The sequence below is a fragment of the Stegodyphus dumicola genome, chromosome 7 (assembly GCF_044657685.1).
Source record: "Stegodyphus dumicola isolate Sdum_Otavi_A_Nest chromosome 7, ASM4465768v1".
Lineage (NCBI taxonomy): Eukaryota > Metazoa > Arthropoda > Arachnida > Araneae > Eresidae > Stegodyphus > Stegodyphus dumicola.
This window is the reverse complement of record NC_140774.1, coordinates 29,795,251-29,822,781: the sequence shown is the minus strand read 5'-3', so window position 1 is coordinate 29,822,781 and position 27,531 is coordinate 29,795,251. Positions and strand designations below refer to the sequence as shown.

Genomic DNA, 27,531 nt, shown 5'->3' with positions numbered 1-27,531 from the left:
TTGTTACAGTAGGGAATAATGTTGAATAATATTGCATTTTCACAGAATCCACAAGTGAAGCATACTAGTATCATTATATGTATATAAATTATATTAACAAAAGCATAACTATCTAGATACGCAGCTGCCAGTGCGACATATCATTATCATGCAGAATCTGAAGCTGGAATGGATGGTTTATGCAATGTATGACTTATGTGCATCTTTGGCAGGGCAATAAACATATAAAAATTTGATATTTTTAAATTCCAATGTACATAGCCATGAAAAAATACCATATGTTTACATAAAACTGATTTCTAATGTTTTTTGTTCCCTTTACTTTTATGTCACTTCAGTAATTTTATACCTTTGTTTCTATGATGTACTTTTTTGTTTTAATAAGTCCAACATTTTCAGTTAATTTTTATTTCTAGAGTACTGTGGACAATAACAAAATGTAATTTTTTCCCATTTTCAGCAGATGTTAACAACTGGAATCCGATAGAATGGGATCATGCGGCAGAAGAATTAACCTGGGAAAGGGTTAGTTTATAATTTGTTATATTTTTTTATAACTTATTCATTATTCCTGCCATAATGCATTGTGCTTAAAATAGTTTTTAAATAAAACTATATAATAAAAACACTTATTTTGCTGTCTCTTTTCTTTTCTACTAATTTTATCGCTTGAAAATCGAGGAATTATGCAACTATTAGATTTGGGGGAAAGAGGACTTTTTTTATGTTCATTTTGAAGTTTTATTTAATATGGTTACAATCATTCACTTTGACTTAAATTTGTCCGCATTTTTTCCATGACTCATTGTCATTTAAAAAGTAACTTCATTATTCCACTTTTACAAAGTGACTTGTTCCTAGTAGCAAAAAACTGAGGTAGCCAGGGTTTACAAGCCTCTGTTGAGGCCAATTTAATGCCTTAAATAGCATTTTTCATAGACAAAAAAAGATGAGAATTGCTTGGTCCTGGGTCTGGACTATAAGGTGGACATATAGCAACCTCCCAGCCAAGCTCCCTGAGCTTCTGTCAGGTCATCATGGATGTATGAGGCCTGGCATTGTCCTAGTGGAACATGGTGCCTCTCCTAGTGGCTGATTCTTGCCTCATCTGATCGATTGCTGCTTTCAGTTGGTCCAATTGCTGTCAATAGAGGTGCGAATTGAGTATTTGGCCATTGGGCAGCTCATAGCAAGTGATTCCCTTGCAGTCCCACCAGACACACAGCAAGACTTTCTGGGCCATCAGTCCTTGTTTGGCCACCATTTGCACTGCTTCACAGGCCTTCAACCATGAACTTCGTCGCTTGACATTTTCATTTGTGACCCATTTCTTGTCACCAGTCACCAACCTCTTCAGAAATGGCTCGATTGAATTCCATTTGGCCAAGGATTCACAGTGGAAAAACGGTTAATTACATTTTCTTCTGTCAACTTGTATGGTACTCAAACATCAAGCTTCTTTTTGAACGGAGCTTTATGCAAATGATTTAAAATGGTTTTGTGGTCAGTTTCCTGGGTGATGCTATGGCAGATCTCATGCTGGTCTACTTCAACCATTTCCAAAATTTTTATCGACATTTTCGATGATGAGCCTTCTTGTGCATGGTGCATCTTTCACATCAAAATTACTAGAATGGAGTTGATGAATTTAAAATTGCGCTTGATTGGCTGTTACAGTATGAGGACCATAAATTGTGTTTACAATTTCAGCTGCCTAAATTGCGTTTTCACCTTTATCGAAGTAAAATTGTAAAACATATTAATTTTTTCCTTTTTTCACTTCTATCTTTAATACTCTAACTCACACCAAATCTATCAATCACAACAATGGCAAACAATGCTTGTTTTGTAGGGAAATCCCCCTCTTCAATGAGTATAGGTTTGACACGATAAGATAAATACAAAACAAAATATATGCCATTAATTTCATCTAGCTATGTAATGAATTACTTTTTCCCCAATCTGATATTTCTAGAGTTAAAAGAAAAGTTAATTAAGTCAAATTAAACTTAAATTTAAGAGTAAATGTAATTAGCTATATTATTACAGACTTCCCACCCATGTGGAAATTCAATGAAATGACAAATATTGAGGGAAAATTGGAACTTTCCCAAATGTTGGTGGTTAAAAGAAGAGTGAATATTAAATTTACTCACATATCTTTTCCCTTTTCTTACACTAATTTTATTTCACGAAAATCAAGCGGGAAAATTATGCAAATAATTTCTTTTTTGAAGGATGTGGTTATTGTAAGAACATAATAAATTAACAACATTCCTGGATAAATAACCGATAATAATCACAATATTATTTATTTAAAAAAAACCTTGTATTCCAGTAAGAATATGCAGTAATATTAACAGTACAGCTTTTAATAAGGTATTTTCATTTCTTAATTTTCATGTCCTGAATCTTGCCCACATTGCTGTCTGCAGCTACTCCAGAGGCATCAGATCATTCATTGTTGCTGGAAGTGCTGTCTGCTGTGGCTTCCAAGTTGTCGTCATATTTACCATCTTCTTCACCATTCTGTCTTTCCACATGCAATGAATGATCTTCAGAACTACCAAAAGCATCTGCTTTTGTGAAACTCTTCACTATTACTTCATCATTCGTAGTCTATGCATCTCAAAATCAATGAACAAATGAATTAATAAAACAAAAACAATCACCACATAAACGAAACCATTTTAAAATTTAGGTGAGCTTATGTTTGAATTCCTTAAGGAAGTTAAAATTTCCTGACTATTTAAAAAATTATTGCTTTAAAAAATTAAGGGTATACGTGAGTAAATATGGTATAAATCTTTTTAAATATAGGTATGTTTTAAAAGTGCATAAACTACTCTTAAGGAAAGGATCAGATTCTGAGATATGCAATCTTCTTCTCATAAATACAGGGTTTGTATGGTCCTTTTGGCAGGAGGTCCATAATTTTAATTGTCTGAAATTTCTGTCTGGTTTTACGACTGAATTAGCATTTTAGACAAATGTTTTTGGCGATTCATTATCTTTTGAATGGGTGAATAGGTTCATGGATTATAATTTGTTCCTATTTCTAATATAAACGGTGAGATCTCAAGTTTCTGAGCAAGAAATGAAACATAAGCATTTTGAAATTATTTCATTTTTTCTAATAAAGACCTCTTAAACAACTTTTCACTTTTCAAAATGTGAATTCTTTATTAAACGGTCTTAAATTTGGCAATTTTAAAATCAGTTTCTATAGAAAATTTTTAATTCGGGAATCTGGGAATTTTCCGACGATATTTTTTTGACTACTTAACAGTTTCATTTATTTTCCAAAATAGTTCAAAACTGTCATTTTTTATTATGGTTAATTATGTATTTTGTATTTATAAAACAGTAATAACAAGTAAAATTGTTGTAAGCATGAAAATTAATTAATTAGAGCATTTTAAATTTTCACTGGTATTTCTCAAATTATTGCTTTTTTTTAGAGTACTAATGATGTGAAAAAAGGTTCACTTTACAAGTATAAGTAAAAAATGGAAAATAATTAAAAACATTTTTGAACTTACCAATGCATATTTTCTTTATTGTAATGTTTCATTTTTCTTTAATTATTATTACAAATCAGATTTGGTATGATAGAATTTGAAACAAGGTGTCAAGCACAGTCCAACATCACAGTCCAGGCAATAATACCATGTTTCTTTTCTAATTCTCTTTCCATTGTCATTTTTCTTCAATGAACAAGCATAGGTGTTTCCTTGCGGGTCCCAGGGTCTTTTCTGTTGGTGAAATTATTCCTAAAAAATGTCTTTCGGTCAATCTTGTTGAATTGGTTTGAAGTGCAGAACGACCTTTTTTTGCAGATACTGCTCCATATCTTTCTATCAGGCAGTCAACGATGCCCCATCTAAATTGCAGTTGTGAGTCTTTTTCCCCATTTTTTTTATACAATACAAAATTATTCCATAAACAAATGTCTAAAAGATGAAAGAATATTTTCTTTGTATAATTGTTTCCTCGTTTCTTTATCAAGGGGTAATTTGTAAGATGTTGGTCTACTCTATCTACACCACCCATAGTGTTCTTCTACTCCATAACAACTTTAGGTTTTTTCACCTTACCTTGTTTTTGTGCATCAGTATTTGAACCATTTCAGGATTATGTATTGTTGAGATAAAGAACACTGCCTTTTTGTCCATCCATTTCATGATGCAGACTTTCTTTACCTTTGTGGTAAATAAGAATTTGACCTTTATCAATTTTTGTAGATTTAAGTTCTTTAGGGATATCCTTTCTTCTAAGTGTTAGTGTTCCGTACATATCAGTAGAATTGTGAATGAGAATATCTACTAGTGCCAAAGATGAATAAAAATTATCTGTAGTGACACTCCTTTATTTAGAAGTAGTTCTATGGTAGTCATCACAACTTGTTAGGACATATACATATCTTTGTACTTTTCATCAAATAGAGTTCTTTTTCCAGTGTATATGATCAATGACCACACATGTTCTGATTTGCATTCACACAGCATATAGGTCTTTATTTCGAATTGTAAGCGTTTCAGAGGCATGTATTGTTTCCAACCGAGTCTTCCTTTGACTCTCATCATCAGTAACATCTGTGTCAGGTGTAAATACTTCCTTGAAATGACTGGTTAGATATTTTAGTACTGGCCAAATTTTTGATAATTTTTTTTTGCACTCGTGTGTTTCAACAGCAAATGTTTCCTTATTGAAAAAATGCGAGAAATTGTTAATTAGATTGAAATGTCGGCAAGACATAACTTTGGAGAAAAATGGAGTCGACGTGGAGTGTCTTTTGCTCCAATAATTGTTCAACTGTTGGTTTTTTGATGATGCCTCGAAGAATAATCAGAGCGATAAAAACTTGCATTTCTGCTTTTGATGTTTCCTTATTTTAAATTATGACAATCTGGCTTATCTTTGCATGATATTTATACTTTGGTATAATTGAAAAGTAATTCTTTTTTAGCTGCTTTAATAAGGGGCATTTTTGAGATATTTTTTAATAAGCACATTGTCTTGTGTATATGGACAATTTATTCTAATTCATGTATTTTGTATTACTCTTATTTTTAGACATGCAAAATTGATATTATTTTTTCGTAATTACAGTTACTCGGATTGGATGGATCTTTGGTTTTTCTGGTAAGATGAACTTTTATATTAAAAATAAAGATATATAAAAAGATGGAGATTGTGATATTTTAAAGTTTTTGATGTATTTATTTAGAACATATAAAATTGTGTGCGTTATTTATGTATTTGTTTTAATTTCAGGAACATGTATTTTGGGTTGTTTCTTTAAATACTCTCTTCATTGTTGTTTTTGGTAAGTATTTAGTATCTCAAAGTTATATGAATTGTGAATGTATAGTTTGATAATATATTTAACTAAAAATGTATTTTTTCAGCTTTCTGTCCTTACCATATTGGTCAATTTGCTTTGTCATGCTTTGGATTTAAAGACTATGTAAGTATATGGATTGATGTTTGTTTCTGTATATATATAAATAAATATAAACTTTATTTAGTTAAATTTTTATCTTTTATTGGTTGATCTTTACAATATGGTAACTGGTAGTTTGGCGACATTTTGGAGGCGATAAAGGTTACTACCTGGGACTTTGGTAATAATGTGAGCAGTACTCAGTTCCGATTACGCATTATTTTGCGTGAGGGAATTGAGAGATCATGGGATATGTCATGTGATATTAATGGACGAATTACGGTTCTTTAATCGGAAAAGGCGGGAAATCGGGAAAAAATGTGGAAATTTTGTATTTAGCTTTATTCTGTGTTGTGTGAAACAGTGTTGTTTAATTTTTGGATCCCATGGCCCTAACTAAAGTGAATTCGAAATGGGTATTTAGGCATTGTGATAAAGAGAAGTTTGCTTTTTATTTAGCGGAGGAAGTATGGAGGAAAAATTCGCAGAAAAAATCTTTCAATAATTTTATTTGAATGAATTAGAAAAGTGTATCCGCCACGTAATCAAGATTCTGAAGAAGATTAGGTAAGTTAGTATTTTTAATTATTTGAGGATATTATTTTTATGCATTGTTCTAAATGTAAGGTGGAAAGGAATTTGGTATTATTTGGAAAATTGTTATTAGCAATGATTTAGTTTAAAGTAATTAGGATTGTAAGGTAATTTTTATTAATTTAATGTATGTGCTCATTTATATTTTAAGTAGTGTTTTTGAATTTAATTATATTTTAATGAAATGATAGTTATTTTGTGAATTTTATGTTTGTAGGAATTTGGTATACGTTTTAGTTGAAGTAAACGTGCATGGAAATAATTTAAATATCTGACACTAAGTATTTGTAATGGTTGCGGTATGAATTCGTTGGTGACGTTTATAATACAATAGATGATTTAGAGGTAAAAGTTTTTGGATATTTTATTTATTTTATATGTGGAAATGTTCATATTTGGAAAGGGTAGATACTTTTTCGCGATCAGGTAATTTCATATATGTTCTTTTTACAGGGTTTAAAGATTGAGAAAATTGTCATGTATTTTCGTGAAATTTTTCTAATTTATAAGAAAAAAGCAGTGTACATGGATATAGTGAAGAGTGTGCACAATGCCATTTTTGTGCAATTCTGGGATGTTTTTTTAAGTAAAAATAAGTCGACGTGTACATGGTTTAGTGATATTTTAATTAAATGATAGTTATTTTGTGAATTTTATGTTTGTAGGAATTTGGTATACGTTTAAGTTGAAATAAACGTGCATGGAAATAATTTAAATATTTGATACTAAGTATTTGTAATGCTTGCGGTATGAATTTGTTGGTGACGTGTATAATGTAATAGATGATTTAGAGGTAAAAGTTTTTGGATATTTTATTTATTTTATATGTGGAAATGTTCATATTTGTAAAGGGTAAATACTTTTTCGCGATCTGGTAATTTCATATATGTTCTTTTTACCGGGTTTAAAGATTGAGAAAATTGTCATGTATTTTCGTGAAATTTTTCTAATTTATGAGAAAAAAGCAGTGTACATGGATATAGTGAAGAGTGTGCGCAATGCCATTTTTGTGCAATTCTGGGATGTTTTTTTAAGTAAAAATAAGTCAGCGTGTACATGGTTTATGTGTATGTGTTATTTTGAAAAACGCGTAAGGAGTATGGTATTGTGCACTTTTTCCCAATTTTGCAGTGAATATTTGTCATGATTAAGCAGTTTTGTTTGATAAAACTTCTAGCATAAGTGTAATTCGGCTAGTAGATTGTTGGAAGAAGTGTTCAGTAGATAAAAAGAGAAGAAACATGTCTTTACTTCGTGAAGACAAAATGGCGGCGGGGGAAAAAAAATAGAGGGTTGCTGTAGGAGAGTTGGTTGCCAAATTTTCGCCAAAAAATCGCCAAGTTACCATAATGTAAAGATCAACCCTTTTATTTTAACAGTTGTTACTTTTGATTGTATAGTTTTTAGGAGTTCTGCTTTTCATTAGGTTCGAAATTTAATTAATAATTTTTTTAGTAAATTAATTTTAATATTTATTTTGCACATTGCTCGATTTACCAAATGGTGATTCTTTTTATTTTTTTAGCACATTGCTTTGAATTTACCCATATTTATTCAGGTTTCTCATTTACATTTAATTAATAATTTTAGCATTTAGCTTTTGATTTTGCAATGGTTTTTCTTGTTTCTGACTCGAGAATTTATTTTTATCCTTTTAAAATGTTTATAATTTTTATTTTGGGGTCACATCAGAATAGGTTACATCTTGATGATTAATTACACTTTTAAAACAAATTTAATTTACTTTCTTACATTTTTAAAATGCTTTAATTACCTTAATTGGCATTTTCTTTTAATTTTTAAAAAATTTTCTAGTATTAACAATCATCTAGATATAATTCAGAAATATGGTTCTTTTGAAAATCTTCAAGTTTCTCCTTGAAAAGACCAAGGAATTTTCAACAATTTTTTTTGTTTAAATTTTGAAATGTTTATGTTTGTTTTAATTTTGATATGTGCATTTCCTATTAGAGGGTTATCTAACTTTCATAATTTAATTTTAATTTATTATCCCCCTTGATTGATTAATTTTGCAGCATACTTCTGTCCTTCCTCAATGGTCTGGTTTGGTTTATTTAATTACGGCAAAGCCTCAAGAGCCATCTCCATAAGGGGGGATGCCTTTGTGGAGGATTTTCTAAAGGAAACTTGCTCATATACATGTTACACATGGGGGAAACCATGAAAATGCACATGCAGTCAGTCCGTTCGTGGGATTTGAACCTCAGATTGAACTACTAGTGTTCAGTGACTTACTGCTTGGCCGCTGGTGGGAACTTTCCTCAATAGCTCAAGAACCCAGGGTAGGCTTTGGCCTTTTCAAGAAGCTTTTTCCAGGCTAATATTTTCCAACTTTTGGTTTTTAAGACACGTAGTCAATTTCTAGGCAGTCTAACCATCTTAGATTTGGTCTGCCTTTTTTTCTCTGTGCCTGTTGGTCTGGTGTTGAAGACATTTTTTTGTTGCACGGTCTACATCCATTCTGATAAAGTGGCCTGCCCATTTTATTCTTTAGCATTTAATGAAATTAATGATGTTAGGTTCATTATATGAGCGATATAGCTCCAAATTTGATCTTCTAAGCTGCACAGCAACTTTCTGTATTCCTCCAAAAATCTTATGGCCTCATTCATGTGCATCATGGTTCAGGTTTCACATACATATGTCAAAATTGATCTTAAAGGCTTTTATACAGTAAAATTTTTGCATGATTTCATATATTTTCATATTTCATTGAAGCATCTATTGGCTGTAGTGATTCTTGTTTGTATTTCTGTACTAATATTGTTCCTGCTATTAATTTTTGCAGCATACTGGGTGACTTTAATAGTATATATCATTTTAATTTGAAATTTCTCAACTTTAGTTTGACTGATATATGGCCTTTTTAAATGAAATCAGTTTCTTTTATTTAGATATTTGTATGCGGTGATATTTTTAAATATTTTTATGCTGATTATAATTATTAAATATTCTTATTTTATTTTTTGTTTTTCTTTATGGTAAAGATGGGGCATGCTTAAGAGATTGTAGCAAATGTTTTAATACAATTATGGTAAAAGTAATCTTCATTTTGGAATATATCTTATGCAAAACAGTTTCTTTTGGGGGGCGGTTAACTGATATCTCATGTTTACAAGAAGTATCTTTTTTTAAGTATTTTTTTAATTCATTATAATTACATTTCTTCTTAAAAATATTGTGATATAATCAAAGCATTAGAGTAATGCAGCTGAACAGGTTTTGGACAATTATTTTATAGATAGTTTTCTAATGCTAAAAAAGTACGTAATTGGAGATTGTTTTAAAAAATGGATGAAAGAAGACTGTGATAGAGTTATATTTGTTTCAATACAAATGTGATTATTTTGGTATAACTTGAAAATCCTGTTCAAGTAAACCTTTGTATCTTCTAAAAATCTCATTCTTTGAATGATAATTTCTATGGCAGAGTACAGCAAGTCAGAGTTAATACACCTTATGCTCTATATTTTTTCTAAAATATGTCATTTAATATGTCAGACATTATAGATGTCTGTACAACCAAAAATTTTGTTGATGAAGTTATAGAGTATATATGCTCTTTTTGGAAGCATATGATGTAGACCCTATGTAGAAGACGAAGTAGCAAATACTTGCTATGTCTTTGAAGAATAATTACTGCAGAAGTAACTTTAAATAACCTTTTTATTTGAACTAAAATCAACAAATACACACTCTCGGTGCTGACAATTTACCGTCACTTGTGGCTAAGTTAAATTTAACAGAAAATAAAAACGTAACGAATCACAATAAATTTAAATGGCTAATGACTGGCTCCTTAGCTTAACTAAACCTCTAAATCGGTTGCACGCTGCAAAGCCCAGCCTGGAATCTCAGTAGAAACTGAAAGGTGTCTAACACTGACTAGAGAGCTAATTTCAGATGCCTAGCATAAACTCGGAACTAACTCAGCTACTATTCCTTTTGAATGCTTGAAATACACTTTAAATACTGCTTCTGAAACATGTTTAGATTTGCATGCTGCATCATTGAATATTTACATCCGGGCAGGAAACTGAAATCAGGAGGGAAAGAAAAGTAAAACTAAAAATAATTAGTTAGAATAAAATAAAGTCTTTACAAAGTCTAAGCAGTTGAGATGACAGTATTGTTAAAAATACGATTTAATGACTTTGTTCTTTCTATCAATTTTTACTTCCTTGTATGAAGCAGATATTTTTATGTAGAACTTTTCTGTAGTTGAAGGATTGTCTAAATTTTGCCCAAACACTGCTAAAACCTTGTGCATTCATCATACCATGTCTCACAGCAGCAGTTGCACTTTTGGATTATAGAAGAATGGTTGATTTGTGCTTCAACTTTTGGCTGAAAATGTCATATTTTCAAAGATGTAGTCTAATCAGAAACTTTTTCCTTGGGTCTCTTCAACAATAGCACTAAAAAGGGAGATTATAAGTTATACATGCTTCAGCAACAATATACTCTCTTGGTGTAGAATTATAAACCTATTCCCTCTCTTCGTGAATCATAGCCTTGTGCTGCAAAGCATACTGAACATCTAATTTGTATTTTGAACAATACAAAAATGGAGCATTGTGATTTTTTTTTTCATTCAGAAAAGACATTTCATATTCATTGAAAAACTAATATTTTGAGCAGTGGCATAATTGACATTTGCCACAGTTTTTAATCGACATGCTCACCATTATGTTATAACAATCCAAAATATGCTGTATCATCTGTCATAAAATCATGTCCATTTTAAAAATCTAGTTTGGTGGTGAATGGGCTTGTATATCACTGATACTTAGTGTAATATCCCTTTCCCTTATGGGATATGTTAAGGGCAAAATCATGATCCATTTTCCCAGAAAATCTGGAGCTGAAGAATCAGTCATACTTGCAAATCCTGTGAAAATGATTGATTGTAAAATATAAATTTCTGTGAGGCAAGAAATATAATTTTTGTTATGTGACATTTCAGCAGTTGTGTGCTTGTAGATTCAACTTTTGTGAAATAAATTCGAAAACATTTTTGAAATAATTCTTCAAGTTTTTATCAATGTGTGTGGTAGTTTTTATTCCACACTTTTTTAAATACTTCATCATTTTGACCCATCTTGTATTAGCACATTTTACAATTTTATCTCAAAATAAAAAGTTGTAATTATTTATATTTAAAAATCTTCAATGTGTCATTGATTCTAATCATGACTAAGATTTTGATAATCAGTTTAATTTTACGTATTTACTAATTTTTTTATTATTCTTTCAAACCTAGTTAAAGGAATTCTTTGAATATTTTATAAAATTAATATTTAATGTTTTCTGCCATTATATTTCGAACAAATTTTTAATTCTATTTTAAAGCTCATTTAAATATTATGATAGCCTTAATATTTTTCTTAGTGCTAACTTATGATAGTAAAAATATTAAGGCAATATTATAAATTTATGTACTGTTCCATTATCGGGACCGGATTCAGATATCACCAAAAAGCTGGCGATTTAGCGAAAAATTGGAAACTTAAAAATAATTGTCAAAATATTTTTGATACCATTAAGTGCAAGAAAAATCCAAGAGGAAAAAAATAACAGGTACTCCCAAAATTACAAATTTTCTAAACAACTTGGAGGGGGGGGGAACCTCTCCAAGTTGTTTAATCCCTGTTAGGGAATCAACACGGAGGCAAGAAACTGCAGATATCATTTAAAATCTCTGAAGACATTAGTTTGTGGATGGTGTTTAAGCCGCATTCGCCATCACATAAAAACAATTAAATAAGAATCTTATTGGTTTAGGTCAATGCCACGTTGATGCTTGTTTTGCCATTTCTCCCTGCCTCGTAAGCTTTCAATAGTTTGTGTGTAACAACCGGTATCGGGATCAATAAAATTATATCTATTGCTAATGCAGAAATGCTCAAATCTGACCTTTCAGTTCTTCAGTATTGTACCCTTTCCAGTGTAGTCTGTGTATATTGTAGTATCATCAATAATATTTCCTTCAATAACTTTAAGCAAAATTCTTGCAAAGCGGTTAGGTGCAGCAATTAAAAAACATTCTTCTGTTTCTTGGCTTAATTCTAAACACTAAACATGATGCATAACATGAACACCAATTTTGAGAATGAAATCCTCTTTTTTTCGGCACGTCATATCATCGCAGGTTTTTTGTGCACTTGCTTTCAGAGTGAATTATTCCTCGTTCCTGAAGAAATTTTATGGCAGATGTTTCATCATTAGTTAAGTCCCAAATTTTTATATCCATAGATAAAAACAGAAGTAACCATTACATCTTTAGAACTTGTAATCTCATTAAGAAATTTGAAAATTCATAATTTTACTTTTTAATTTGAGATCGACTTTAAAACTAAATTTTGGCGACTTCATATGAACCAATCTCTTAGCAAGTTTAGCAAAACATTTGGCGATGATTCCGGTCCCAGTAAATAGAACAGTACCTAAATTTGAATTATTTGATTCCTTTTCATCCATATATCCTATTATTTTTAGTTATACATTTTCATTGTTTCTTACTTCCTAAATAGAAAAAATTGTCTTTGCAGCTTCGAGCACCAGAATTTGAAGGTTTATTAACAACGCTTTTCGGTTATATTAACATTGGGATTGCTTTGGCATTGCTTCATGGAATAGCTGCATTAGTTCGACTGCACCGAACGAGGCGTCTTCTCGGCATCTGTTACGTTGTCATTAAAGTCTCTCTTTTGTCTGTTATAGAAATCGGCATTTTCCCATTAGTTTGTGGATGGTGGTTAGATATCTGCTCATTAGTAAGTTGTTCCTTTACATGTTTTGTATCATAATAATTATTACATTTTTATTAAATTGTTTGTTAAATATATCTGTTTAATATTAGTTCTTACCTGTTGTGACTTGTTTAATGATGAGTTTGACATCAGTACATGTGGTATATTAAAAAACACTAATCTGTATATAAATGTCAAGTTGCTTTTGCAAAATAAATGTATGTAATTTTTTACTTTTCGTCTGGTGGGAAAAAATGTGTGAAGTTATAGCGAGTTGAATTTTAGTAATTAAAATCCTGGTGAATTAACTAAAAATCCACAGTCTGTTTTACTTCAGTTTATATATTTTTTTCATTAAATTGTTTTATAGCAAAAAGAATTATCTATTAGAAACATTTATATTGCAATTCAACCTCATTGCTAATATTTAGTTTGTACATGATTGTTTATGTTTTATCAATAAAAGATGTCCTGAAATATTGAATATACAGTTTTGCAAGAAAATGGAAGAACCGTGATGCAAGTGGTTGTTTGTGATAAAATTGAATATGTGTATACTGAATATTTGTGTATTGAATACAACAATAATAAAATGATTAAAAAATCATGGTCAATAGTGCCTGTTTATGGCTCACAATCACCCATTGAGTGTTCAAATTAGTAGTTGGTCGAACCACCCCTGGCAGCAATGCATGCTTGAATTTGTAAAGGCAAGGAATTGTAGATGTTCTTAATGTCATGCTGCGACACATTCTGTTAGGCATCGATTAGTTGTCGCTCCAGATATCTGCGATATTTTGTGGTGTCTGAATCTGGCGACCTATCATGTCGCAGACAGGCTCGATTGGTTAAAGGTCTGGTGATCTTGCTGGCTGAGGAGGAGTATCAACCACATGGAGGCAGTCCAGAGATATGCAAGCAGTATGTGGCTGCCATTATCTTGTTGGAAAATGGTCTCAGGATGGTGTGCCTTGAAGGGTAATGCAACCGGCCGCAGGATGTTATCAACATATTGTTGACCTGTTAAACATGTATGGAGGTTGACTAAAGATGACCTGCTGTCATAAGAAATAATGCCCCACACCATCATACCAGGGGTTATGGCTGTATGCCTTTATAAAACAAAAGCTGATGGGACTGCTGGCCCCGTCCTCTCCAGACACAAACAAGGTGGTCATTTGCTTCAAGAGTGAAGCGGGATTCATCGCTGAACACTGTACAATGCCATGATGATCGGCTGTGACATCACTCCAGACAATTCCGCTGATAACCCTCTCAGTGTTACGAACGGATTTTTCCGTATTGAAAGATTGCTTTCCAAATCATCTCACACGGATTATTTTGCTAGCTTTTGATGAATCCGAAAGCATTTCAAACAATTTTTTCTGCCTTACGTTTTCCGTCTCGAAAGCATTGATGATGCTTTCCGTCTCGAAAGCGTTGATGAATATTCTGTACTGTCGTTCCCTTCGACCTCCTGTCGCACTTAATTGGTAGTGGGGAAACAGCGATCGTTAGAGAAAGATGTTACAATGGGATGGTCGTAAATAAAAACATCAAATCCAGCCATACCATCTGCCAACCTGAGGGCAATTTTAATGCCGAAACTGGAAAATACTGGGTAAACCTTTATGTATGTGAAAAATTTGCGAAGCAAAAGTTCTTCTGCAAAAGTAAATGTAATTTGCACGGAACCCATGAGTAATTTTTAAAGAATTCGGCATCACCTAATTTACAAATAATTTCTTTTAGCATAGAATAAATAATTAAACAGGTATCTAACAATGACTGTAGAAACAGAGAAATTTGATATAATTTTTGTTTTAGCTGTGCGCATTGATTAAAGATACTGTATTTTTTTAAAATTATTATAACAGTTCACAAAAAGAGTTACTTCAATATATATTTTGAATAATTGTTCTGAAATAAAAAAAATGAGATTTTGAAAGAGTTCAAATCTTGTAATTCCGTTTCAAACTAATGTGTCATTTATATGTTTGTATCGAAATTCATTTAGTTGTGTGAATGTGAAGTATAGACATTTATTATTGAAATATGAGGACAAGGTGCGTTTCCTTAAAGAAAAATTCGTTTTACTCTTCTGATTTCTCCTTTAAAATGAACTACTGAGAAACTTCCTTGAAATGATAGGAAAATCATTCGCAAATAATATCGTATTTAATTAGGTGGCTTTTTGGTGTTGATAAAATAAAGTAGTGAAAGTACATGAAATCATATGATTCATTTTTTACCCTAAGCAAATTACTTCGGTTTTACTGAAAGTGTTATCGAATAAAAGGGTTCGGACGATATTTTACTATGAATATTTTACTGTTATGAAGATGTGTATATTTCCAAATTTCGAAACGGTTGGGACATTAAATTCTCAGCAGGTAAGAGTAAATAATTATGAAAAATAGTTGTTAGTAGAAAAGACATGTAAATAGCTTTTTATAAAATCATCACAAGCATTATACGAAGGGGGAAAAAATAAGGTGATCTGGGTGATGCAAAAAATTTCGAAAAAGGAAGTAGGTGATAGACAACTGTAACTTTCATGCAGGACTTTGGGGGATGGGAAAACAATTTGTTGTTTACGACTACGGTTAATTAAAACAAAGGAGGGCTGTCTCTGTATGGGAAGGGATGCCTTCTTGGAATACTTTTAAAAGAAAACTGGCTCGTATTCATGTTACAAGTGGGGAAAACTCAATTTCAGATCAAACTACTAAGTGTTCAGTGACGTTACTGCTCGGCCGCTATTATGCTATATTGGACGTTATTTATGACTAAGGACTGATGAGCTATGTTAAATTAGGTACTGATTACCTTTGTTTTTAAATTCATTAGTTAATACTTATGATTCTTTTACTAAAAAGGCCAATTTTATGCATGTATTTCTTGAAATCAGTTTTCACATCTTATTAACATTTTATGTGCAGTTTTTATGGCATCCTTCCTTCACGTCCACTCAAATAATTTCACAGCCTAAAAACAAAATAGAATTATTTAAAATTTAATATCTATGCTTCGTTTGAAATATTTCTCTTTGGTTTGGTTTACTTGAAAAGCGCTCGAAGGCTAGCTGAATAAGGAGGGATGCCTTCATGGAGAACTGTCTTAAGAGAAAATGGCTTTTATACATGTTACACAATGGAAAAATCATGAAAACGTCCATGCAGCCAGCCCGTTCACTGGGATTCGAACCAAACTACCTGTGTTCAGCAATTTTACTGCTTGGCCGTTGGTGGGCGTATCACTTTTTGAGATAATTATCATAATAGTATATGTTTTAATAGGCATCAATAACAATCGGTGCTTACTATTGTGATTTACATTTCCAGTGATGTTAATCTCGTAATTAATACTCTTGGCTCTGTGCCTAAGAGCAGTAAAGCTTCAACGGAGAACTTTTTAAGTGGAACTGGCTCCTATTTCCGTAATTAATACATATGTGGTAATATTATTCTTGTCACTGTCAATGATACCAATTGTACGATTTGGTATTCACTTTCAGAGCAAAAATACATTGAGAAAGAAATCAATTTGGGGACAAATAAAAAAGAATTGATAAAATAAGTATTATAAAAAAGCAAAATTATTTTATATCTGGGTCATTTGTTACCATTTACTTTGTGTTTTAATATCTTTTCATATTTTATTTCAGTATTGCTTTATTAATTCTTAAATATTTTGTAAAATGCAAAAAAATTGTGAAATTCATATTTTCTTTCAATTCTAAATATAATTTTCTTTCCCAGTTCTAAAAATGTATTCTTGATATTATAGAGTAACAAAAAGATACAGTTTTCACTAAATCAATGTGCAATTATCATTAATTAAAGTGCATTTTGGTAGTAGATTCCTGATAGTTGTAATGTACACATGCTTGAAAAAGATTGCAAGACTAAACAATTTTTTCACCGTTCTGGGCAGAACCATGGTACCAATTTCAAATAAATAAAAAAATAAATAAAAATAAAATAGGCTTCAGCACAACAGTTTTCAGTTTTTTGACTCATTTTATTACAAATGTATGAAGCAAATTTCTTTTCGTTCTGCAAAAGAAATAAATATGTGAATGAGTAATATGTTTTTCAGTGTGCTGTTAGAATAAGAAATCCATACTCGTCTGATGCAAATTAACTGATATATATTTTTAATCAAAATTTTTCAGGAGAGATTTCAAATATTATTTTCAAGCACAAACTACACAGAAGTTGCGTTTTTAAACACAGTTTTCGATCGTTTCACTATCTTTTATAAGTACTAGGAACCGTCTTATTTCTCTAAATTTTCTTTAGCAAGATAAGGGGGCTGGCTGCATGGGCGTTTTCGTGGTTTTTCCCATGTGTAACGTGTATACGAGCCAGTTTCCCTTAGAAAGTCCTCCACGAAGGCATCCCTCCCCTTAGGCAGATAGCCCTCGAGGCTTTGCCATAATCACACACACATTAGCAAGGTAAGGAACAACATATTCAACGGCACTTTTTTCGCACAATCGCTTTGCAGACACTTAAATTTCACAAGTCTTTCATGCATTCGTAGACAAACTAGTCCATAACTGAAAGCCTAATTTTATTCAGTTAATTTCTTACATTAAAATCATAACCGCTTGTACTCTTTTTAAGATATTCCCGGATAAATAAGCATTATTCTAAAATAGAAATGATAAAATCATTTGAGATATATTTTTTCCTTCTCAAAACAAACTATTTTGCCAAAATATAATCGAAAATAATTTTAGAGCTATGAAATAAATTCAAGATGAATAAATATTTTAAAATTCATTCAGTTGTATAAGAAAGTAAATAACAACAGCACAGCATTATAATGCATCATCATAATATCAGCTTAGAGCTGTAAAAAAGTTTCATTCCTACTAAATGTTTTATATAACTCTCCTTTTATATAAGCTCGAAAAAGAGAATATATATATATCGTGTGCATTTGGTATAAATATTTTCTTGTTATTTTATTAAATAACAAGCAAGCCCCCAAACAAGCAAGTCTGGAACCCATTCAAATACCCTGTAAAATTTTAACAAATTATTTTATAGGATATAAATATGTACATGCTTTTTATGAAATAGGCAAACCTCATGCAAATATAATTCTGTTTTATTAAAATTAACGATTATGGAATTAATTTTAATATAAATATGTTACTCTACATAAAGAAATCTGAAGGCATCTTTATTCCCATTATTTTTCTATTATTATCATAGAAAACAAAATAATAACCGGCTTTTTTATATAATAAGCTAATTAGATTAGTTTAAAAATACGACCTGCGAAACTTTTTATCCTCCTTGCTTCAGTTTTTCTTATGACAGTTATGCACTTTCTTTATTTTGTTGATATAAGATCCATTTATTTTAAATACTTTTCTAAAACGTTTTATAAAAAATAAAAAAAATAACGCTAGTGCAAAATGTTTGGTTTAAAAGTTATGTAAAACTGGATTCAGTACCCAAAACAATAAATAAAAAAATGAAAACAGATTTTATATTAGGTCTAAATGGGCATTTTTTTTTCTTTTTTTTTTTTTTTTCTCATTTACAGACACATACATGTTTCGAGAGCATTTGGGTTAACACCACTTTGGGCTAAAAATATTTAGAAACAGCATATCATTAGAATCTCCGATACACGGGCTCGCAGGCTGTAGACAAAAATCTTTTATTCCTTACAGTGTTGCCATTGCTCGCTTTGAAACTGTTGAGATTTTTAATCAAAAATCCGGTAAAGTTTTACAGAATATGAAATAGACAATAAAAACTTATTCCAGATTCTAAATTCGGCCTTCTAAGTGTCCTTGTTCGGGTGGAGGACTATGTGATCCAATGTGATGACTCTAGATAACATTCTTTTTCTGCAATGCGAAAAACATACATATGTTCATGTAGATTCTCATTGTTTAGTTTCTTTAAATAATATTTGGTGGCAACAGTTTGAAAAGTGATTCGGGCATTTAAAGTGATTCGACGCAAAATGCCGTTTCGAAACTAATAGCCCTTCCATACTAACACTAATTTGGATTTTAAAAAGGAATTATAAAATTAAAAATATTAAAATAAAATCCAGAAGCTTTCAGATTTTATATTACGCCCAAAGGGACTTTTTTCACGCTTTGTGTGTTACCTTTATTTATTAAATACCAAGTTCTTTGCAATTAAAGCACATAAATTCCAATTCAACAGCAATATCATAAAATATTTAAAAGCAGCATATCTTTAGTATTTCCGATAAACAGTCTCGCACGCTGGAGTATTTTATTCACTGGTGTTACCACTGCTCGCTTTGAAACTGTTGAGTTTCTAATCAAAAATTCGTCAAAGTTTTACAAAATATGAAAAAGATAATAAAACAAATTCGAACTTAAAAATTCCAGTTTCCAGTGTGCATATTTGAGTGAAGAATTAGGTTATTCTTAATTTGATGGCTCTAGGTACTGTATTTTTAATAATGCAAGACATATATTCGTGAAAATTCTTAAGGATTTAATTTCTTTAAATATACAGGACGATAATATTTGGTGGCAACAATTTAAAAGTTGATTCGCCGTTTATAGTGAAACGTTATAAAATGCCGTTTTGAGACTAGTAGGCCATCTGTCTTAGCGCCCCTTTGGGGTTAAAAAAAAAAACTACGATTTTGAAAAACGAATTTGTAAATATATATATGACTATAAAATCCTTTCTTAAATTTTGCATATATTATGCACATATTTATTATAAAATTGAAGCATTTTGCAGAAGATATTCCTACAAAATTGTACTCACAGAAATGTGTTCTTACATTCGGTTGAACGTCTTTCTCTTACGATACTGAGAAAAGTTTAGCTCTATTTCTAAAAACAGATCAAGTATTTTCACATAGGTTGCATGTTGAAAAGAAGTGGTAATCTAAACGACTAGAAGAAAGAACAGGATATGCGCTGAAAATTAGAGGAGGGACGATAAGAATGAAAGGCAATGTGCATGGTCATCCACATATTATATATGGTACCTTTGATGAAAAAGACTTCTTTCCTGCTATCCATGAGTCAGTACCCCCTGGACCTATATAACTATTATTTGTTTCTGTTCGTATAACTGGGCTCCCACTGTAAAATTTAGAATGATGCGAAAGAAAATCCGAAAGTGCAATTTACTTTAAAAGTTTTCTAATATCGATATTACCTGCTTTGCATTAAAATTAGCTAACTACAGAGCACAAGAAATATAGTAAGACTAGAATTCTCTTATTGCGAGTGTCGATTTTAGTGCTGTATGCGAATAAAAGTTTTGAATTGTTTCATCTAGTTGAATCTTGCTAATAGCCGAATGATAAAACACTTGCCGATAGTTTGATTTAGGTTCGAACATAGGTGAATGGGATGACTGCATCATAGGTGTTTCGTGCAAAGTCAGTTTCCCTTAGAAAGCTCTTCACGATAGTATATTTGCAATAAATAGCTATCCTATGTTCTGCAATATCCAAATAGTATAAACTATTTTTTATTGAAAATAATTAAATGACGCGTTTTGTTTTGGGGGAAAAAAAAAAAAAAGTATCTTGTTGAATTTATGTTTCTTAGAGGAAAGAAGGAATAAAAGATTATATATTTATTTCTAACTGAGCCAACCAGCCATGTGAACAAAACTTAATTTGGCTTCTTTTAGTTGAAGTAGAAATATATTGTGCATTTTGGTGAATAAAAAGAGTTCTACACTTCAGTTTTGCCTAGAATGTCTGTTTCGTATTTTGTTTTATGGAAATTAAAACCTTTAATTTTTTTGTTGCAAACCCTAGATGGGAAAAACATTCTCTGTATAAAAAAATAAGAGTCACACATGTACATAAATAATAATATGAGCCTATAGGAAGCAAACCTGTTGCCAAGACTTTCTTAAATATTCAGATAGATTGTGATCATATTATCCCGGGTATTCGTTGAAATTAGTTGAATTTCTGTTGCTTACTTTTACTTCACTGCATGTTTTATATAATTTCTAATATTCGCACTTTGATCATGTGTATTCTTGAACACATCAATATTCTTGAAAATAACCTAACTGAAAGAAGATGAATCTAATCATGATCAGATCTACACAATTTTATTTTAAAATTCGTTATCATTTGCATTTTTTTGAGCGCAAAAATAATTTTCTTTTCATATTTCAAAACTCTCACCATTTACACCCTTTAAAAATTAACTGCATATTATTATACTGAAAAATGAAATTTAAGAATGTATAGAATTCTGGGAAATCTTAATTCATTATATCGAAAACCAAATTATAAATATAAATATTTATAAAACTATATGTTTCTGCATTAGGTAACTACACTGAAAGTAATACTGATAGAAAATATTTAGTAAAACTATGCATTGCCTCTATTTAACTATAATATTTTGAAAAAAATATTTTAACTTTTCCAACTGCACATACAAAACTTATATTTAATAAAACGCATCAAGAGCGTTGGCCCATCAGCGAACAAGCAATAAAGTCTCTGAACACTGATAATTCGGCTGAGAATTCGAGTTTCGGCAAACGAGCTCACTGTGTAGGCATTTTCTTTGTTTTCCCACATGCAACGTGTATATGAGACAGTTTTCCTCAGAAATTCCTCCACGAAGACATCCCTACCCTTAGGCAGGTAACATTCAAGTGCTTTGCCATAGTCAAATTAAATAAAATTTAAAAAATAAGTAAGCATCATGACATTTGACTAGAGTCTCTGTTTAATTCTTTCTATATAGAGAGAAAGAGTTAAATCTATAGAGATTAATAAAACCATAAGCATCAATCTGTCAAAATCCGATGTCTTTTTTCATTAATGTTCTTATAATTTTTCAACGCAGGAATTTCTAAGAGCACCTGTTTATTTGCTCTTAGCCCCCCCCCAAATAAGTAGTGGAATAGTAAAATATACTGATATTTTCTTAGATTTTAAAGAAAACAATATCATTATGGCACAATTAATAAACTTGCTGCTTTCCTTACTCATGGCTATACACAAAAGTGGAAAATTGCATGACAAAAACTTAGACGTCTGTGATTATGATTAGCAAATAAACAAGTTTTTTACTTCATGTTTAGTTAATTAGTTCTGTCATTATATCAAGTAAATTTTGAAATATTATTTATATCCTTCGCGTCAAATAAACTCTGGATCAAAAGTACCCGAAGTTGCAAATAAAATTTTCTAAGTAAAAAGATATTTTACCTTATTAAAAAAAGTAAACTATCTTGGGAACTATTGCAAATCATATTGTTTTAGTGAGAAAATATTCCTTTTATCCTAGCAAGCAATCGTATATAAGAGGTAAATTCAACAACTAAAGTGAAGGGTGTTATAAACACAAAAATATTTTGATATTACTGCCGTATGCACATTGATTTCCATAAAATTTAAATATATATGTTACCGTGAAAGACCGAAATTGGAGAATGTCGACTTTCACCGGAGAATGTCAACATTCACCAAATGCGTTGGTGAAAGATCGAATATTGCATTACATTCTTCTACATTCAGACCCTCACCGGTGTATGTCAACAATCACAGATATGCTCTGGTGTAGGTCGAAAAGAGAGGAGTACATGTCCGTGCTGTCATTGCGAAAGGAAGTGTTCCACAAATAAATGCAGTTGTAAAAGCAAGGACCTCTTGTCAGGGTTGCCACGCTTACCTGAAAAACCGAGAAAAGTCGGAATTCGAAAATTGACCAAAATATTCAGGGAATTTAAGTATTTTTGTCAAAATCTGGAAAAGTCAGGAATGTTCATATAACGATCCCGCCAAAAAAAGCGATTTTTGCCCGACCTCGGAAGAGATAACTTTTTTGGCGAATTATGTAACACGTGAGTGTCATTCGGGTAGCTGGCATAGAGCCAATTTTCGCAGCTCCAATTTGATTGTCTTTTAGAAAGGCAAAGCAACTTTCCCGCAACTTTTGGTTTCCTGTATTCTCGAGAATCGCATGTCCAATGCATGAACTAAAGAAAGTACCTGTTCTCGTATAAAACAAAATGGGTTTAATCCTAGTATATGGTACCATGGAGGTTAGAATCAAAGAATATGTATTGTAAAGAAGGAAAACCTCTCTGCAACAGACGTGGCTCTGTTCCATCATAGAGGGAAACAGCTGTGCATGTCTGATATATCTGTCGCCAAAGCTCGAAACCGGTGTCGAAGTTCGAAGGTCACGTTATCAAGAGTTCATAAAATGAATATCATTTAAAATTTCTTTAACCACTTGCGCTAAAAAGACGTGCCACGCACGTCAAGATGCTTTTGTCTCAAACCGCGAGCGACATGAACACCACGGCGATAAGCATTTATCGCAAAAATGAAAATAACGTGGTGCATACGTCGCCTAACAACGAGATTGTAGCGCACGGCACCGCAACCGTGAAGTTTAAGTCTTAGTGCAAGTGGTTAAACTCTAAAGGAAAAGAAAATATTTTTTGGCGCAAGTAAATTAATTCATGGATTAGTTATTTTCAATGGAAAAAAACTACGAAAATCTGTTTTTAAAATTATTGCGAAAAATCCAAGAAGAAACGTCCTTTGATAAAACGTTTCTTCTTGGATTTTTCGCAATAATTTAAAAATGGATTTTCGTAGTTTTCCTTTTGTCAAAGAGCGTTTCTTCTTAACACATGTTTCTCAATTTCCTGTACACATCGCGGAGAGGAAAATTCTGGTCGCCAGGTTCCGTCGCCAAATCCCTTTGCAAATTTTCCCTCCGCATTCTAGCGGCGTAATAGCATTTTACTTGTATGGAACCTTTTCTTCTTTACATATACGTTCTTTGGTTAGAATAATAATGGGATTTGGCGACATCATGATGCGCAGTAAACAGGTCATTTTGGTCTTGGCAACAATTTTAAAAATCGTGCCAAAGCCTTACCGTATACTAGAATTTTACCGCAAAACCTTTTTAAACCCTTTTTTTTTTTTTTTTTTTTTTTAATAAATACCTTGCCATTTTGCAGTAAAATAAAAAAAATAGTAATCAGTTATCTAGGCTAGCCATGTAATATAACTATATTCGCTAAAATATCGTTGATTATTCTAATTCAATTTTTAAGTAATTATCTTTATTTTTATGTTATTCATATAATTTAATGTTGCTTCTTCCCTCTAAATTTATTTATTATTAGTAAATAATATTTCCAAATTTCAGGAAATTTTCTCTGGCATAATCCTGAAATTAATTATAGCAGTATGATGACATACCATCACGAAATTTAATGCACATACTTTTTCCTTATGTATGCTGCGAAATAAATATAAAATACCTCAATTTATTAAAATAGATTTCTTTCTTTCGTTTAGCTGCAGAATGTCTGCAAAAAAAGCCTTATTTTATTCCAGATTGGGAAGATTCTAATCTCAATCTTCAGTGGAGAAAACAACAACTATTATAATTATATTTGTGTTTTCAAGTGTTAAGGTGCCTTTTAAGAACATACCTCACGCAAATTAAATTTACCTAAAATCTAACCTAACTATTTAGCATTGCGTTGTGATTTATAAGGACCGGATTAGCCTCGTGTTGAACTGGTGATGATCATGAGTAATAATTAAATAAAGCATACATTTGTTATCCAATGTATATATCTTAAATTTTATTAAGTTTCTTAAGTGGAAAACTAAACAAAATTATCAAACAAAGTGTACCAAGAATAATTAAGAATAAATGTCCTCTGGGATTTATTGAATAATTAAGTGAATTTGCTACACAATACAAGTAATACCATAATTAATTTACCTCTTAGCACAGCCAACGTACGTTATGTGGATAGACTGGAATTTTCTTGAAACACACATAATAATGGGATTTGGCGACATCATGATGTGCAGTAAACGGGTCATTTTGGTCTTGGCGACAATTTTCAAAATTGTGCCAAAGCCTTACTGTATACTAGAATTTTACCGCAAAATCTTTTTAAACCTTTTTTTTTTTTTTTCTTTTTAATAAATACCTTATGCACACCTGGAAAACCTGGAAAAGTCAGGCATTCTCCTGTTTGAGTGGCAACCCTGTCTTGTGTAATTCAAAGTGTCCTAATAGTTTAAATTGTTGCAGTAAATAGATTTGAATCACATAATTTAGTAAGTTTTTAACTTCTATTATTTTCCTTTCTCATTTTGAATGTACTGTGTGTTTTAAGTTCTTATATTCTTAGGTTCTCATTTCAAGTCTCAAGTGCGTTTTTTCGAGACTGAATTACGGAGAAGAAAATATAATATTCTTATATTTTCAACATTCACCATTAGCACATGGTGAATGTCGACATTTACCGGCGTAAGTCAGAAATAAGAGTATTTGGAAAATATTTCGGACATACACCAAGCGACTATGTGAATGTTGACATTCACCGGTGAAAGTCGACATTCTCCAGATTTCGGTGTTTCACCGTAACATATATATATATATAAACACGCACACACACATGTATACATGCATAAAAATGGAGATTTATGAACGGGAAAAAAATTAAACATATATATATATATTTTTCTTTTAAAGTTTTGATTTTTCAGTTTCCCTCAAAATTTTCATTTGATAACAAAATCCATAGCATAAAGCAAACAGTTACTGTTACAAGGTCAGATCGCTTTCGAAGTATTCTCCTTCTTGAAAACTCCGGAAGGGCAAAGTTCTGACAGTGATTGATACTTTTACAGTCTCCGCAGGTGTAGGGGGTAAAAAAAACTGCTTAATGCTTTCGGTGGATACATTGACAGAAACCTTCCATGCGTTTTGAAGCAATTTCTTGACAAAGCTGCTGACGCTTTACAAAACAGTACCTTATCTCTTTCAAAACCCCCGGAGGGTTAAAGGCTTGTGTGAATGTAACTCCACCTTAGACAAGTGCCATGAGATGGTGTACAGTACCACAGGAGGTATAGACATAGCTTTAGTGCGTTGAATAGTCGACAATGATACTGTTGGCGTGGTTCGGGCCTGCCGAACAGTCATCCTATCTTGCCTCACATTTGTGTTCCTTGGCCTTCCAGAACCTTCATTTTGTCAGCAATTTCCTTGTAGCAACCATTGTTGCCAACATCTTTGCACAGCCCTGTCTGTACGTTGCAGGTGGTGGCCTATTGCTCGGTATGACCACCCAACTTCATGCAGCCCTACAATGCGACCATTTTCGAAGTCGTTTAGTTGTCTAAGGTCTTCGTTATCATCGTAATGGCATCTTTACGGAATTACTATGGCAGCAACAATTATCAGTATTATATTCTTAAGCTATTAGAATCAGAATTGTCGTGTTAGTTTTCTTTGGAGTTTGTTAAACTTATCCTTAATCATTGAAACATAATTTAAAATGTTAGTATCAAGAAATATTGATAGAGTCAATTTTGTGAATGCTAATATATTTCTTTGTTAATACAGGGTGATTATAATTGAAGTTGTAATTTCAAAATGCTCCAACTTTAAAACTACCGGTCAGAATGATTTGCTATTTTACCAGTCCAATTCCCCGTGCAGTGCTTATTCCTGCATCACTGTTCATCTATTCTTGTAATGTTGTAGCCACATCTTCCACCGCAGCCACCCTAACTGGTTTTTGTCCTCTACCTCAAATAAACAAACCAGTCTCTCTGAATTTTATGCCTTTTAATGTTTAGAACTTCCTGATAACTGTTAACATAACATCACCGTTCTGATGACAGAAAAGCTTCACGAGCAGAGTGCGATCCTTCTTTGTCAGCCATGATAAAGCATTACGTGTTCTGCATTTTTATTACGGCTATGTCTGTGGGGCACATGTCAAGTCTTAGAAATGTGCATACCTCCACAACAGCCATGTGAACCCTGACAACGCCATCTTCGGCACATTTTAGAACTATTTATTTTTCTTAACCAAACAAAATTCCATTGCCTCACCATTGTTCTGGTAAAATATCAAGTAATTCTGACCAGTAAGTTTTAAAGTTAGAGTGTTTTGAAACCGCAACTTTAATTATAATCTTTGTTTCTGAACTATCTATACATATAATCAATTTCATTCTATTGAATAGACAATGTTAGATGCTACAATCCATGACAGAGAAGCTGGTTTTAGGCTTGCTCCTGGAACTTCCATGTTTATTCACTGGCTTGCTGGAATGGTGTATGTCTTTTATTTTGCTTCTTTTATTCTGCTACTACGAGAAGTATTGCGGCCGGGAATTTTATGGTTTCTGAAGAACCTTAATGATCCAGACTTCAATCCCATTCAAGAGGTAAGAAAATATTACTTCAGATAGTAGTATTTAGACCAGTTTCAGTTGTAAATATGTTCATAATATCTAAAATTTTATATTTAAAAATTATGTTCAGTGTGGGGTTGTTATGTAAAACTTTAAAAGCTGTGTGATATACTGAAAAATAAAAAAAAAAGCTGTTGAAATTTTACAGCAACAGTGATTCTAACACCGGAATCTGAAACCGGAAATCTTTGTATGAGGCGAAATCGGCAAACCTCGATGCTGTGTACATATAATACAATGAATAATATAATCAATTTATATTTAATAATAATTTAATGCATATAATAAATAATTGTAATGTATATAATAATTTAATTAAATGTATCTAATACGCCTTGTTTATTTTGCACTTTTAGTATGAATATTATGATTTATCTTTTCTGTCCTAAAATCCGCACAACCTCTGGTCCCAAGATTTGCGGATTTCTGGACTCCTACGAAAAGTTTCAT

The 27,531-nt window shown here is 31.7% G+C and overlaps 1 protein-coding gene across 2 annotated transcripts in view; it reads left to right on the top strand.

Moving 5' to 3' along the window:
• The window catches only part of LOC118183816 (E3 ubiquitin-protein ligase MARCHF6), a 124,047-nt gene that overhangs the window by 51,244 nt on the left and 45,272 nt on the right, over positions 1–27,531 (top strand). The window contains exons 8-13 of one of the 2 annotated variants that reach the window (XM_035353423.2): positions 464–525; positions 5,113–5,145; positions 5,278–5,329; positions 5,412–5,470; positions 12,613–12,837; positions 26,851–27,054. In XM_035353423.2, the coding sequence (XP_035209314.2) occupies positions 464–525; positions 5,113–5,145; positions 5,278–5,329; positions 5,412–5,470; positions 12,613–12,837; positions 26,851–27,054 (635 nt within the window). Of the gene's footprint in view, positions 1–460; positions 526–5,112; positions 5,146–5,277; positions 5,330–5,411; positions 5,471–12,612; positions 12,838–26,850; positions 27,055–27,531 lie in introns of both variants that reach the window. The other variant, XM_035353422.2, reaches the window with a different exon arrangement.